At 46.6% G+C, this 16661-nt stretch overlaps 1 protein-coding gene and 1 pseudogene across 1 annotated transcript in view; one reads left to right on the top strand and one right to left on the bottom strand.

The window, feature by feature from the left end:
* LOC142571039 (uncharacterized) overlaps nt 1-10736 on the top strand; it is a 115571-nt gene extending 104835 nt beyond the window's left edge. Inside the window, exon 9 of the mRNA XM_075679339.1 lies at nt 10490-10736. Within this exon, the coding sequence (XP_075535454.1) occupies nt 10490-10672 (183 nt within the window). The 3' untranslated portion in view covers nt 10673-10736. The remainder of the gene's footprint in view (nt 1-10489) is intronic.
* Nucleotides 10737-15203: 4467 nt separating this feature from the next.
* LOC142570510 (uncharacterized) overlaps nt 15204-16661 on the bottom strand; it is a 69147-nt pseudogene continuing 67689 nt past the window's right edge.

Genomic DNA, 16661 nt, shown 5'->3' with positions numbered 1-16661 from the left:
AACCCATGCTCTCCGGGAGGTGCGAGTAGCCTGTGCTCGAGCGATCGGCGGCAGCCATCTTTTATTCCTTTCGGAACGGGGCAGCCTGTGGCTATTTAGAAAAAATTTGTTTTATTCGGCCTATTAACGCATCTTTATTGCGTACACGTCACTTCGACGCGGTGAGTTCTTGCGGTTTTGTGACTTCGCGTGACAGGCAAGTGAAGTGTTTGCAGCTCAAGAACTTTTGGCCAATAGCCGAGGGGTAATGGCGAAAAAGCTTCGAATCAGCAACAACTATTTTTCTTTTGTTTGGTCCAATCATGCATAATCAGCGCTTACGCGTCATATCAGATGGGGGCGCTATCGCAGTTTTCGTGACGTCGCGTGACAGACATGCGAAATGGGCGTGGTTAAAAAACGTTTTTAACCAATCGAGGAGAGCTGATTGCGGAACTGGAAAAGAAAAGTTTCCAATAGTGTTACGTTATAGCGCCCCTGCTTTCTTTGTATTTTTCAGGACGCCTGATATTTGACTTAGTGTAAGGATTCCATGACATACATGCATACTCTAGATTTGGTCTAATAAATAAAAAATAACAGTAATTTTACACAAGCAGGGCATTTTTCAGTTTGTATCTTAGGAAAGAGAGTTTGTGAAAGTTGAAGAACAAATATTAATACTCTGCATGTTCCACGACAATGTGGAAGCAAAGGTACCACCTAAGTAATCGTAGTTTTAAGTCTCACGCAGTGCTGAAGAATCTAGTGTAGAAGAAAACGTTAATGGAGTTTTTTTTTTTAGAATAATGCGAAGCAATAGAATTTCTCAGTGTTATAAACATCTCTCATTCGTTACACCACTTCAAAATGTTGTTTAAATCTCTTTCGAAGAAAATCTGTTCATTCTGACAAGTTATATCACTGTACAAAATGCAATCATCAGCCAACAGTAATTTTCAAACCGGGAGTCTAGCTTTTAACGATTTCATCTATATATACTAGAAATAACAAAGGCGACAAGGTACCACTTTGACGCTCCCTACGCGGGACCTGCAAGAGTGGCTGAGCTATGTATACGTACAATGAATACCTAGAATAATCATAATTATTATAATTAAGTACAGCCCCATAGTTCAAATAATGTTTAACACATCTACCGCGATGTGCTGTGCGATGTGAGGCAATGATAATGCGAAAATTTCTCCGAAATCATGAACATTGATGAACAAGACGCCTCAAGCAAACACGTGTCACCATGTGTTTGGTGGACTACGCAACTAAACAGCAGTCGTGCACGCAAAGTAGCTCACCGCTATCGTGCTGGACTGAAAGCTGAAGAAATAACAAATTCGCCACCGACACTACCACTAATTATCGTCAATCAAAGCACAGAGCATACAAAGGTTCCCTTACATTGATTCCCACAACGTGTGGGATTCGCCAATGTTACAGCGAAGTTGTACATCTCTACCATTCAAGGGAATTTTCGTGTCGTAAGCAAAAAACTCCCCATGCGTACGCCAATCCCAAAGATAGTGAAATACCGGCCCGAACCGCGGCGGAGGTGAAGCATGAGTTAATTCCCTATACGTGGGCCAATCCCGCAGATAGTGCAATGCCGGTCCAACCCGCGGCGGAGGTGAAGCAGGCGTTAAGCACTCCAAACACGTGGACCGATCCCGAGGATAGGGCAATGCCGGGCCTACCCGCGGGGGGAGCGAAGCAGGCTTAAGAACTCTCCATACGTGGTACGATTCCGAAGATAGGGCAATACCGGCCCGACCCGCGGAGGAGGTGAAACAGACGTTAAGCACTCCACATACGTGGGCGGACCCCGAAGATAGTGCAATGCCGGGCCGACCCGCGGTGGAGGTGAAGCAGGCGCTGGCACAGTGCTGTTAGTCGTGACCGCGTTTCGAAGGCGGCCAAGTGCATTTAGGGCAAGAACTTCAGGTGGTCAAAACGAGTACACTACTATGGCGTGCCCCGCAATCGTATCTTGTTTTTGGCATGCTAAACTCCAGAATTCAAATAAATTGAGAGTCACTTAGGTTTTCTTATATGATAATAATGCGGAAGCATTGTAACACCTCTAAGTAACCACCCTAAATTAAGTTCTACCTAATCTCCTTTAATACACCTTAATTCAGCTTGCTGTAGTTTGTACCAACCATAATCCACCCTAATCTACTTTAGCCTAATCTACTACTAATTACATTACTTTAATTCACATTACTTACCCACAGCTTCCACTAATTAACGTTCCTATACCATTTGCTGTATTCTCTATTACTACTGACGTTAAACAAGATGCTGACGACAAACTTCGATTTTTCGCACCACTCTTTACAGACAACGCCAAATTTTCCACCTCTCTGGACATATAATGATTTCATATTAATAAATATACCCGTGTTGAGCCAGCCGTTCTCTCGGGACATTGCTTGAATGGTGAACGCATTCTCGTCGGCAGCCCCACTTAGGACGGGTTCTGCCGGAGGCTTTTTTTTTATTGACATCCCCTGCGAAAGGGGGAAATGACAGTCGGCTAGCCTGCTTCAGGTAATTAGATTTTAGTGGATCTTTTGACGTCTAGCACTTAGCCTAAATCTGCGTGATTTCTTTGCTTTTCGTTATACTCAGGTAAGGTACAGCTAGATATGCCATTAGCAGGTCTCAGTCCAGTAAAGCGTCTGCTGTCGCTGCAGCCTGGCGAAATAGTTGGCAAGTGCAGCGATCAAAGTTATAAACTTGCTTTTCTGTATCTGCGGTTGCGGCTGCGGAAAATGCCACATTTGCCACGGATGTGTGGAGCTAGCCCATTTCCCGTTGCTGCTTCTCCGGCCGTGTCGCACATTCTTTCTTGAATGTGCATAGCAGACATACTGTCCTCTGTCGGCAAAAGTTACTTTCAGGCATTATGCCATCTGCGCAAGAACTGTTATCCGGACAACTTCAGTCTGGGTCCATAAGGTGCTTTCGGTTGCCCTGCATTTCGGCATTCTTTTGCGCAGCGCAATCTCACCGAGATGAAAGAATAATTTCGCATATCTCAGTGTTATTTCTACTTGCAAGAAACATGGTGACAGGCTTCCTGGCTGGTTTAGGTGAAACGATGCGTAAGCTTCTTGAGAGCTTTATCCTGCTCATGTGCTTCGTCGCATTGCTTCAACGTTCGTTGATGAAAGACTGAAAAAAGTGTGTTTACAGGAATCAGCTGAAAACACGCAGCGCTTTCTTATCTACTGGTGTCAAAACACGCCGACAATCTGGCTGGAAGTGTTCCACAACAAAAAGCACATGCACGACTAGATTTATTGAACAGATGTTTAGGAATTAAGGTGCTTCTTTGATTTATGTTACGATGTTTTATTTGTTTTACGATATTTGTATTCTACTTTGACGACACATAACTTTCAAGGTCATAAAATTTCGCACTACCCATTTCCACCTTCCGCGCTAAGCACACCTGTTGCTCCCAGGGCCCCTCTTGTGGCGACATCGCAACAGAGGGCACGCTTCTTTCATGCTTTTGCTGCGCGCCCGACGTTCTGCACGCTTCAGTTGCACCATAACAGACATAGGAAGAAAGAAAGACAGGCGGTCGGTCGGTTGCATAGGGGGTATGACTGTACAACCTTTACTGGCCGCATCATAGTGGAGATAGCGCTCGCCGCTGCAGTGAAATGCGAAAATGCCGACGCCATCTGCACTACGCATTTTGCAAGCACTTTCGTTCATCCGTCTCGCCTCGCCTTTGTCTGTCTCTCTGTCTTGAGCACGAAATCTTTTAAGATGCACAATATAACTTGCCTCGGGATTTCGCTTTTTGACCTTGAAGCGGTGAAGGCTGCGGCCATGATGTTTTCGACACAACAGGTGCGGCACGAGTTCTCTATCGGACTGCGAGATATGACTGTTGCGCATGCCACAATTCCAAGTGTTAGCAAACGCATATTGCCGCGAAATGTAGTAAATCGCAGAGCACGGGAGCACCATTACAAATGTTATTGACTCGCTGTGGCAAAAGTGAGCTTGGAAAAAATGCATGACATACTGCGGCACACCGCGAGTTATATTACTTGGCTTTTTATATAGAGAGAACGTGAGGTCAGAAGCGCAACAGCGCGCGGCGAACCCCTCGCGCCCGCGAGAGGCATAGGGCATCGCGTAAGCGCTCTCACTTAATTTTGGTTTTTGTTGTAATCACGGCACATTAAGGCACCACTAGAGGTAGCGGCAGCATTTTATACTCCCGAAGTATAGAGGAACTCTGCACATGCATTTAGTTTGTGAATGCTTTATGTCACAGGCAGTAGAAAATCCAGATACACCGATCCTTTTCAGTAGCTTGTGCAAGCAACGCGCTTTCTTGAATCGCCGCCGATGCACGCTAGAGGCTGTATTGTCCGAGTCTACGGGATGTTCTTTTAGACCTTACAGAGCTTTTAAAACTTTTCGTGTGGCATATGGCGTCATTGTAGTCCGTGTGATGGATTACTAGAAGCGACGGGCATTACTCTCAAGAGAAATTGAAATCCTCATGTCACGAAATAAAAAAATTGCTACAGAATTTTTGGAGTAATCACTTCACGGAAGATATTGCAATTTATGAGTTTTAGCCGGCGAGTTCGCAAGGCATACCCGCTTGGAGAGAATATTTATGATCCAAAATATGGGCCGTCAAACCTGCGCAAAAATGCACTGTTGTTTCATTTACTTTATTAAAAAAGAAATGGCATTCTATGCATTGTGGCACAAAGTGAAGTCAGGCGCCAATGAATTTCGCAGCCTACTTCGGTAATAACAGCTCGAAGGTCGTTTCATCCGGAAAGTTCGTTCTTTGTGAATACGCCTTCCGAATTCACTGGCTTAAACTTGTAAATTGCATCATCTGCGGTAATATGATTAAAGTGAAAGGTAATTTTATAAGCTTCTATAATGCGGTGATTGTGCAAATCTATCTCTCGTGTAAGTAATGTCCGCCTCTTTGAGTGATCCCGCTCAATGACCAGAATCAGGCTAACTGAGTCAGGCTACCTTGAAAATTATCTATTACCTTACAACGGAAAGTCCCGCAGAAGCCATCTCAAGATGTCTGTCGACGGTAATGCGATTACCGCTCAAGCAATATCGCTAGATAACGGATTGCTCAACACACGTTTATTTAGCATTTTTAGTGGTCATTGTTGGATTTGCGTTGCTTGGTATGTATGCGTGCTTATTATACTCAGGTTGCGGCCCGCGTTGCTGTGGCACTCGATGGCCAATGTCGGCCATGCGCATGTCGATGATAGAATGACGCAGGAGGAATGGCGTCAAACGAGTGACGAGTATGGTATAGCGATGAAGTCGTGACGACAATGTGATGACGATTACGTCGTGACGACGGCTTTATCATGACTGACGGTGAAGGCGCCACGGTGGCCGCCACACGATAACGGCTTGGCCACTGGCTGCTGTGTGGTGGCGATGGCGTGACGACGGCTGAATAAGGAGAGTCAGATGATGAATTCAGAATGACGACGTTGGAACGACCACGACGGCATCACAGCGAAAGTGTAACGAGTGCATGATCACGGCTCTATGACGATGGCGTTACAACGCTAAAGGGAAATGGGATGACGACGAGGTTATGACGGTGATGGAGTGACGTCGTCTGTGTGACGATGATGGCATGACGAGAATTGGACGGGGAATCAATAGGGACGATGGTGAAACTGTCAGGACGGCAATGCGCTTACGATGGAGAACGAATGCATGACGACGGTATGATCACGACTGCGTAACGACGACGCTACGATTCGAAAAGATGATCAAGATGAACTGATGATGAGTAGGTGACGATGAGGCAAAGACCACGACGGAATCACGATGGTGAGATGCGGACGATTGCATAAAAACTGCAATGAGGATGCAGGGGCGGATCCAGGGTAGGATCAATAGGAAGAGGGGGGGGGGTGCTCACTATAGTTGCCCAGCATAGAACGGGAACGCGCGGAGGGCGGGATGAAAGTTTTGCCTGAAAAAAAACCGCACAAATACTGACTTTTTTTAGTGCTGGCGCTTAACCCTGCGTCCAAAATGTACCTTGTTGTAAAGGCGCAGAAGAAAAAGATCTTGTGGCACTAGATATTGGTTTCGAAAAAAGTTCGAAGCTATTTTTGACCTTAACAAACTAGGAACGTAACTGCAGTCAACCACAAAATATTACAAGACACGAGATCTAAGAAAAAGCTGAGTATCTGTGCAGCTTCACAACGTAGCCTAGTATTCGCACTTACAGTCCCTACCAGTTCGTGTAGACAACAATGTGATGTTCAATTTCATTGACTACTATTACGGGCAGCTCAGAAACTGAACGTTTTCTTAAGTCCCCTGGCCCGTTAACTTTTGGGGTTGTCTGTACGTAGTGTGCATTTGCGACTGGTCAGTTACAGTGCATGAATATGTAGGCTAATATGTTTACCTAGCAAATGTCAGTGCGTTCGCCGTGATTTCTAGCGTTACTTTGCAGTAAGAGCTCAAAGAACAATCATTTGCCATGTATCGGGAGGGAAATGTCACGCAAAAGGGAAAAAAACAAATCATTATATATTGATGTGACAATTTTAGTGCTAAAGGAGCATCCGCGGCTGAACCACAGTGATCAAAAATGCGCGCAGACAAAAATTGCAGTGAGGTATACGACATATTCATACTTCCACACAAACATGAAATCGCTCAAGCAGCAAAGTACATGTTGTCACGACTTAGAAATGAGAGCTTATGACAGCGCCGAAAGAAGTTGTATATTGAACGCAAAGAAACATTTCCGACAAGAAATTCATCTGCTTCTATCGAAACACACAAATGATTGATGTAAATTATAAAAAAGATGCATAGGGTGCCACACCCGACCCAAGAAAGTAAATTCACAGCAATCCCTTGTCCCCTATAGACGATTATAGAGATAACAGCAATCTACGGTTCCGAGCAAATCGCTCAATTACCCTATTTACTTCAACGTAAATGTCACGATGGAACGACAGTAAAGCAACTCCCAATAATCTATCTTGGTGTATGGTTGATGGATTCCACGTCTTCTGCCTGCGAAGAGTTGGAATGCACCTTTCTGCTGTCGCAACGCTGATCGGCAGCGTCACCAGGAGTTGTAGAAATGTGTGAACAGTCGGGAAATACACATAGCCACGCAACAGCGTTAAATTGCCAGCGGATGAAACACATGGGTGGCGACGAATGGGCGGAGATAAGGATGAAAGAAGAAAGCAAGGAGCGGTAAGGAGTTGTCTTAGGGGGGGGGGGGGGTGTTCTAGGGTTGCCCTCCGGATCTGCCACTGAGAACATGGAGTGCTGAGGAGAGCATGGCGAGAGTCTGGAATGATGATGACGCAATGACCCTGACGCCATCATACCCACGAGCACATACCCAGCGGCACAATCTATCAGACAAATCGGTTCACTGGGTCGGTGTGTTAGGCGTGACGATGCCATCATGGCGACAATGAACTGAGGAAGCTTTAATAGCGACAATATATTTACGTCGAAGGCATCATGAACACGATCAGATGTGGTCTGCAGCCAACTTGGTGCACTGAGTTGTTGCAGGACAGACAGACAGACTGGACTAACTGACTGACTGACTGACTCACTCACTCACTCACTCACTCACTCACTCACTGGCTGGCTGGCGGGCTGGGCTGGGCAGGGCAGGGCAGGGCAGGCTGGCGGGCTGGGCTGGGCTGGGCTGGGCTGGGCTGGGCTGGGCTGGGCTGGGCTGGGCAGGGCAGGCTGGCAGGGCAGGCTGGCAGGGCAGGCTGGCAGGGCAGGCTGGCAGGGCAGGGCAGGCTGGCAGGGCAGGGCAGGCTGGCAGGGCAGGGCAGGCTGGCAGGGCAGGGCAGGCTGGCAGGGCAGGCTGGCAGGGCAGGCTGGCAGGGCAGGCTGGCAGGGCAGGGCAGGCTGGCAGGGCAGGGCAGGCTGGCAGGGCAGGGCAGGCTGGCAGGGCAGGGCAGGCTGGCAGGGCAGGCTGGCAGGGCAGGCTGGCTGGGCAGGCTGGCTGGGCAGGCACCAACCCAACCCAACTGACCAAACGCCTCCTTTGCTAGATGCCTGCCGCGTGAGCCGAGAAGCTGGTTCCTGCCCCTGTCCTTTTTGCTCTTTCCCACCCGGGTTAACCCGGGTCGGCTGCGAGCGCTAGCTGCGGTGGCCGCTGTAAACCTAAATCACGTAGCCCTGCCTCCTAGACTTTAGCGGCGTCTGTTGCGATCCCGGAGGCAGGACCCGCGGTCTCTCGTCAAGCCATTAGTCGAGTGCGCGCCAGCCTAGTAATCGTCACTTCCTCCGCAACATGAAGTGGGTCGGCTGCGAGCGCCGTCGCTCCGCGACTACCCTGAACTATGGGAACCGCCGCTCCAATGGGAAGGCTAACGACGCGGCAGGCATCTAGTAAAGGAGGCGTTGGACAGACAGACAGACGGACGGACGGAGGCAGGCAGGCAGGCAGGCAGGCAGGCTGAAAATGTCTCTGGCAATAGGAACTATCAGTATAAAAAAATCGCCTACTGAGATAACGCTCGATGGGCTGGCTTACCGAAATGTTTAGTTTTACGGGTGTGCTGCGTTTCAGCGTGTATTTTGACAACCAAGGCGCATTCGATCATGTTTCCGCAAGGAGATGGTGAGATTTGTTTTGTGACTAAATATTGTGTAGTTTAAGCGAAAAGGGAGATAGATTTCGTCGCTCGATTGTTCTAGATTGTTTTGCTTACGTACGTTTTTCCGTATGCTATAATAACGTTCGTGGCAAGAATGACGCGTCAAATGTTTGCCAGCAGAATTTTATTGATTTAGCTGCGTCTTGTGTTTTGTTTTACTAATAGTGCCAACTGCGCTTACTGTTTCAGCTTATACAATGCATTACGAAGTTCCCAATCTTCAGCTGCGTGGTGCACAATGTTCGAGTTCACCCGCACTTCGATAAGACGTTCAAGGTCAAAGTAGGACCACCGCAGGCCTACTTCGCACCGGTGCGCACGAACAGATGGCTCAAGTGTTCGTCAGTGGAAGTATTGTGCATGATTGCTACATAAATGCGAAATACCGCCGATGTAGGAAGGCGAATAGGCACGGCGTTGTGCCTACTTGCCATTTTTACCCCTTCCACTCACGCTGTTTCTGGGTGCACCACATTTATGACGAGGAATTGATTGATAACATAACCCCATGGACACCTGTGCTTTACGAATGGACGCCGATTGAGGAGACTGGGGTCTTAGTGGCTTTTATATTGGGCTGCTGAGCACGAGGTCGCGGCATCAAATCCCAGCCACGGATGGCGCATTTCAGTGAGGGCGAAATGCAAAAACACCGGTGAACTTATTAAGCGGCACGTTCAAGAACGCCAGGGGGAAAAATTAATGCCTAGTCGCCAATTATTGGCTGCCTTATGATCAGATTATGATTTTGGCACGTAAAACCTCATAATTTATTTTTTTTTGAGGTGACTACTTACAAAATTTAGGCTCTTGTAGATCAATGATAAGCGGTTCCTGAAGTTCAGACAGTGTTTCCTTGGATGGTTAATGATGTGAAAGCACACTCATATCAAGGAACTTATATGTACCACGGCTGTGCTTCGGGTACTAAATGCGAAAGCGAATTCTACCATTCGTTTTTTTTCGTGCGTTTGTGTGCGTGTGCAGGTGTGCATGCGTCATTGTTGTCTTGATTTAGGCGTGTAGCGATACGAGTTGTAGCTAAAGCACGGGGGAAGTAATGGGTAGGGGGTTATGTAGGTCGTTGGAGGGAGGGTGACGGTTACGGTGCGCTGTCCGACACCAAAGTTTAGTGCAAAGTCGGCGTGGCCGGCCGATACAGCACCTGAGCTGCTTGCGTAGTTTCAAATCTGCGATTCGAGCACCGTGTCTGGAGCGTGAGTCGTCTACAATTAAGGACCATTGCGCTGACTGCATTCGTATTGCGTCTGCTTCTGAAACTTCTTCAGGGCCTGTGTTCGTTTTTTTTTAACTGATTAACATGAGTGTACTCAAAAGTTATACATCATAGTGACAGATTTTCAGGTGCAAAAGCGAGAACTGTGGATGGTCCACGTATCAGAATTGGGCAAAGTAATTTTTCAGTGAGCAAATGCGGTAACTGACGTCACAAAATAGTAAATGGGTTTAAAACGTGCACAGGCAAAGAAATAAGCTATAACGCCTATTTCAAGAAGCTCATTACCATACCTAATAAGATAAATGGAAGCAGTTTTTCAAAGTGGAAATAAAACTGCATAATGGCCACATTTTCAAATGAGACTCCACATTTGCCATTGAATCTGCCGCCCCCATCATGTTAATGTAGCCTTGCTCCAAAAATGGCAGCAAAGGTAGCTCCCCGTAAGCTCGCCTAATGAGTCATTGCCATTAAGATCGAATTGTGTAGCTATGCATGCTCAAAATAATGCTGAGTAATGTTGGTGTCGTCCGTTTCTCTTCTTCACTTCCAGGGTGATATGCTGGGCCAGTTTGGTGAATATGTTGATGTTTACGCCACCGTATTGTCCAGTGCGACCGGTATCTTGAGAACGAACCGCGGCTCATGGATGTCGCCCGTCGACACTGTCTTAACAGGTGGCAGCGTCAGCGGCGACCCTTTCGTGCATCCGCTATACAACGTCAATCGGGATTAGGTCACCGCACTTCTGGACAGCGTCAAGGAAGCCGCTGTCCGAACCCCAGCTTAATTTCAGCAAATTAAAACCCAATTTTTACTTTACGCAAAGCGTCTATCATGCTGGGATTTTCAGTCCGCTCGATCAAACAGTTTTCTTTCAGTGAGAACTTCTGGTCCAATGATGTCTAGTGTACCTGATTTGCTGTGCTGCTCAGTACGTGTACCGTGAGTCTATTTTGTTTTCATTTTTTTTTCTCTTGCTGTTTCGAAGCGGTTTTCAAGTATACTAATAAAATATAATACTCGTCATATCACCTGCTCCTGGTATCAATTACAGTTTCTTGCTTTCGATTGGGATTTGTCGCTGACGTATAGTGAGCTTTGATTGCGACGTTAATGTGTTCTCTGAATGGCTGACAGGCTTTCATATCAAAAAAGAAGACATGTGGCTAGCTTATGTGGAGTTTTCTGTACGTCACAACACATGACCCTGACATATGTTTCTGAATGCTGCCTCGTTTCTCCCTAAATCGTCTGTGCGCATTTTTTGGGTGCCGCCCCGAGGCAGCCCCTTTCATCAGCGCCCGCCTACTTGGCGACGGGGCCAGACGCGGACCGTGCTGGGCAAACAAGCGGATAACTTGGAAGCGGCAGCATCCGCCGCATTCCATGGAGACGGCAACGAGCGTGAAGAGCAATCTCTTCGGCCTGACAAGATGACAGTCATGGTGGGCGAGGAACCCAGTCGACGACTTTCGAGGAAGCAATCACGCAGAACGTGTTTGATAGTGTCCTCACGACCAGAGCCGTCACATGTGGCAGTGCCGGACTATCCGACGTGAAAAGAAACATACCACGTAAGGTTAGCCTGATGTCAGAATAGTCCAGATGGAAAGTGAACCTGGAGCGAAGAGCCTAGGTAGTGCAGTCGATTGCTTTGAAAACGTGGGGTGTTCTACATTTAGAACGTGATATCTCGTGCGAGCAGTCGAAGTTTTGTAGCGGCATCGGACCTTGAACATAGTGTTGAGTCCTCTTTGCTTGCTTGGCGAGCTGACCGTCATTATCGGCATGCTCATTCCCTGTGAAGCCGCAATGACTAGGAGCTCACTCATATATCAAGGGGTGTCCATTCTGGACCACGGTACCGATAAGTTAATTTTATCACGAATGCCGCTTAATCGTGTGGTCCCTTCTGCAGGGCCGATAGCAAGGACTGCAGTGCTGCCTTAATGTCGCTACCGTGGTTTTTCCAGCGAGAGCCAACACCGTCAGTTTGAAGACGTGACACCCAAGGACCTCGTTGGCCCTGTATTTCGCAGTTCTGCTCACTACACACCGTCACATGAGCCATGAACGAGCTCGAAGATGCTCAATATTAGGCCCTACTTACGTGATGCGCTTACGAGGCAACATTTCTAAAGACAGTATTGTCTATTGGCGGTATTTTCTATAAACGTGAGCTCTTTCTCACGCAAGCCAAGAATTTTCTCCGGATCATGTGCAGGTTTTGCAGTGGGTAGCGACACTGCTACCCGCTGCGAAGCTTCACCACCTTTTATTTGGTTCGCACTTTGTTCGCCTGCTCGCTTCTGAAGCGATCTCCCAGTTAGCGGTTGTATTGTGCATTCGCGCCAGTCCACGTCTTCTTTTCCAGCTTCTTTTTCTGGCATTCCAAGATGAACCAGCAAATCTGACTTCGCGCCATTTTGCAGCTGCTTCCTTTTATTGACTTTTTTTCTTCTAAATTTGGAAGTCCTGTGAGAAAGAATACAGATGAAATAGCTCGTTTGTTATTACATACTTGATTGCAGCGTTATCTTCAACAAAGTAATTGAAATGCTATTCTTTCTGCAATTCATTTTGAATAGGTTAACGAAAATTCGGCCGGAGGAAGAAGTTTGAAAAGATTTCTTCAATAATTTATTTTCGTATTGTAAGAAGGGGAATTTTCAAGACCTGCTCAAAGGTCAGACTTGCATTACAGGCAAGAAAACTAACAAAAACATGCGTGAGAGAATACAGAAATTCTTCGTAGTGTGGAAATACCCTTCGCGATACTTTTAATTCGGCCGTCCTTGAAAGAGAGCAAAAAAAAGTCACCGACGACTGCGCTACTCCCTAATACGAATTTTGAGCGCGGCTGCCAAACTATTTATTTCGCGGTATATTGCGGCAAATAATTTGATTTTCAACGAGAGCGTCCTCTCTGCTCGAGCACCTTGTGTAGCAGCAACGGCACACGAAATATTTCCACCGGTTGCGTCGCTCATTGCTCAGCAACAAAACGTGAACACGAGCCAGCACATTGTTCCCATAGCGCTCGCGGCATGCATGGTCGCCGCCGTTGAGCATGGCTAGTGCTGCACTCCGCTTTCTTCCTAACCTATTTGCCATGCACTCCTCATCCACTTTCCTCCTCACGCTTCCGCTGCATGTTTCCGCCCCGCCTTCCTCCTCGCGCATTCATCGCACTCGCCGTATTTTATCTGGCGCTGCGCTCCGCGTTCGCTCCATCATCCTGCCCTGCGCTCGTCCATACGGCGGACGCTGAGGGACGCCGACGCACAACGCAGGAACGGGCGTCCGTCAGGTGCGCTCTAAATAAAGATGCCATACCGGTCTGAAGGCTCCGCGACACTGTCATTATCGGCACATGCATACAGTCGTCCTCGCTGCAGCTCTAGTGCGCGCACCTTCTCATGTGGCACACCGGTTAGAACGAATAACTAACTGCCCGAGATACTTTGTCACATTTATGCGCCTTCGTCTTCTGACCCGAGCCACTGTAAATGCGATTGCGGAAAATCCGACGAAGTAGGGAAGAAAGATGTGCAATACAGAAAAATCGCAGTTACCCAAAGGCTTACTTTTATTTACCGAATGTTAGACCTGGTGAAATGCTCCCGTATGAATGCATTCAAGCACCAAATTGCAGAATGGTATTTTTGGCGTTGCGCTTTGTGTGTTTTCGTTCTTTAATTAGGTATGGTATGGTATGAATAACTTTATTTAGGTCCTGAGGGATCAGTCTGGGACTGATGCGGGCCGCTCCCACGTCGGTACAGAGAGGCCGAGCCGTGTCAATATTCATTTTTTTTATGTGCACTCTCTTCATTTGTTACCCGCGCACGCGGGGGAAAGCCAGGTGTCCAAAAAAAGGGGGTACGCTGCATTGTGATTTAAAGGGAAATTGAAAGATGGTTTCTTCTGCATCAGTAAATTACCTTTCTACAACACCAAAAATAGCACTCTTACAACGATAACACGCTTGGTATGCCAGAAAAAGCGCAAGAGCGAAATACGGTTGGCGACGCCTACTTAACTTCCCGCACCTGGTGGCTGTGACATGATGGATATTTATGGCATCTTCTAGGGCTTACTAATTAAAGATAGCGGTACACATTGACTACATTTTGTTCTAAAGGAACCAGATATTTAACATGGCAATTTATGAAACCTTTATTCATCCAATGCGGCCCAAATGCGAAAACATACTTTGGAATCCCTGACGTCACGCTGACGTAACGGCGCTGGGGTTTCGGCGCGAAATTCAAGTACTGATACTTGGACCTATAATTTTCTCATCTGATAATCAAACTAAACTAGGACTGCCTGCAGAGTTCTGAAACAATGCTTCATTAGCATAAACTGACTTATTGTTTCGCTTTAGTGTTGATTTAAGTTAGACCGGCCATGCGCTAGGGTCTTGCGACAGCCAGTGCGCACGCCCTAGCTTTGTTCATCCAACCTAATGTAACTGCATTGACCAAGGCGAATAGAAGCCCCTCAGTTAATGTAAATAGATGCATGCGAAGATGCATGTGAATGTGCATGCATGGGAATAGATGCATGCATGCATGTGAATGTGCATGCAGGTGAACAGATGAATGTGCAGGCATGTGGACAGATGCATGCAATGCCTCAACATTGTTGCCAACCTCTTCACATGTCGACGAAAGCAATACAACAACGGAAAGGAATATAGAATGTGCTTGAATGTGCTGATATCGAATTGATAAAATGAACCAAAGAGCACGCCTACGCAGTTTAGATAGCTGTTCTGTGTTTTTGAATACCCTAAAACGGTATAAAACATTGCCATGCATCGTACTTCTTCCAGCGCAACAAATGTCGCCAACCTATATATATATAGACTCGTGTTCTTATGAGTGTTAAATACTGTTCTCTTCTTTCTGAATGTGACTCCTTCTCATTGGATACCACGAGCTTGTCTAACGAGATCACTCCAAATACCGTACTTTTATGGATAGGAAGACTAAGTTTTGCTAAATCTATTTTTTCTGTAGCTTCTTACACGCCGTTCAAAACATGAATGTGCAGGAAAATTAGCAAAGCGGGACCAGTGGTATATCATAAGCATAACAGCTGAAATGTTCCACTTTGACGTCAAGAGCCGATAATATGCCAAATGTGCCTTCTTTAACCTCGTTGTTCTTGTTCATTTTGTCATGAGGGAGACTAGGACCATAATTTACCTCCGGCAGTTTGACGTTCAATAGTTCGTGCGTTTTTGCGAAAACTGCCTACCTTCTATCCTTCCACTCGCATGTCTCGCATGTCTTGGCAGCGTTGTTGTTGCTGTGGCCCATGCCCTGGGTAAGAGATTGCGCATAGGTCGTGATGGGAACACAATAGAATTCCTTCCTTACTGCTCACCTAATTTTCTCTAGTAGCAAGATATAAATGATATTTTTTATATACAGGTAAATATAAATCACATAGTCAAGCGTTCCGTTTTGACGCATTCTTAGTTCTATTCCTTCCTTATTTCTTACATTTGTTGCTTTGGCAGAAAATGAGCGCTCGAGTAGTGCAAAATAGAGCATCAGACCATAGACCGCTGCCTATAAATAGTGCGCTCTGCTAATTTGCATGCACTTTCTACGAACATTGGTTAGCAGAAGGAAGCAAGAAAAACACGGGCAATTACGATTCTCTTTGTTCTGAGCGTATCCGGCTTTGCGTACCGCCTTCTCTCCTTCACACTTTTGTTTTGTTTTGTTTTTGCATTCCGGCACTCCTCCCCTTCCATATGCATTACGGACTTATCTGCCCCATTACGAGCCGTTTCATGCATGCGGATTTGACTTTCAAGAACAGGTATGCAGAATAAAGAGGAATCTCACAAGAGATCCGATGAACTTCTTGTGAAATTGAGCTAAATATAAATGAAAGTACATGCTACAAAAATAATTTGTAGTACGTTAGTTATTCTGCTCATTCTGCTAGGGCTATTATTATTATTATTATTATTATTATTATTATTATTATTATTATTATTATTATTATTGTTGTTGTTGTTGTTGTTGTTGTTGTTGTTGTTGTTGTTGTTGTTGTTATTATTATTATTATTATTGTCATCGCTACAGTTCGAACATGCGAAAGAGGCAGTCCGACGAGCCTCTATTTTTATTCGTTTCGCAAGGGGAACATCCTTGTACCACGGCCAAGATCACTGCAGCAGCAGCAAGCATCTGTAGAGGGCATCCGTAGTTTTCGCAGGCAAGCCTTTCGGAGGCTGCTCCCCTGACATGCAAGAACTGTGTCCTGCTCTCACATTTTGCCTGCGGTTCTCCACCGGCCCTGCGGGGCAGCGAATCTGCCTCAGTCATATTTACGCACCCAGGCATTCCATTATCCTTCCCTCTCTTATAATGCTTAGTTTCTCGAAACAAATTTTGCGGCATTTGTTGTTTGCACGGTCCACTGTTTTGTCATATCGCAAGTTTCGTGCGTGCGCGCAAACAGTCTAATAGCCACTACTGAGGCGGACGAGAAGTCACACCCGCCGGCTATATGCACTATAGGCTACTTAATCCCTTAAAATCAGTTTGCCACCCAAGACTGCGGAGGGAGGTGTGGGAGAGGGAAGGAGGTAAAAAAAGTGCAGAAAGAGAAAAAGGTTGCGCATACACGCAATCGGCAGCCGGTCGCCACGACGGCAATCTGTCGCAGCCCAGTACGGTTTGTAAAATTACGAA

This window comes from Dermacentor variabilis, chromosome 2, assembly GCF_050947875.1.
Source record: "Dermacentor variabilis isolate Ectoservices chromosome 2, ASM5094787v1, whole genome shotgun sequence".
NCBI lineage: Eukaryota > Metazoa > Arthropoda > Arachnida > Ixodida > Ixodidae > Dermacentor > Dermacentor variabilis.
The sequence above is the reverse complement of the archived record's forward strand: the minus strand, read 5'-3'. Positions and strand labels throughout refer to the sequence as shown.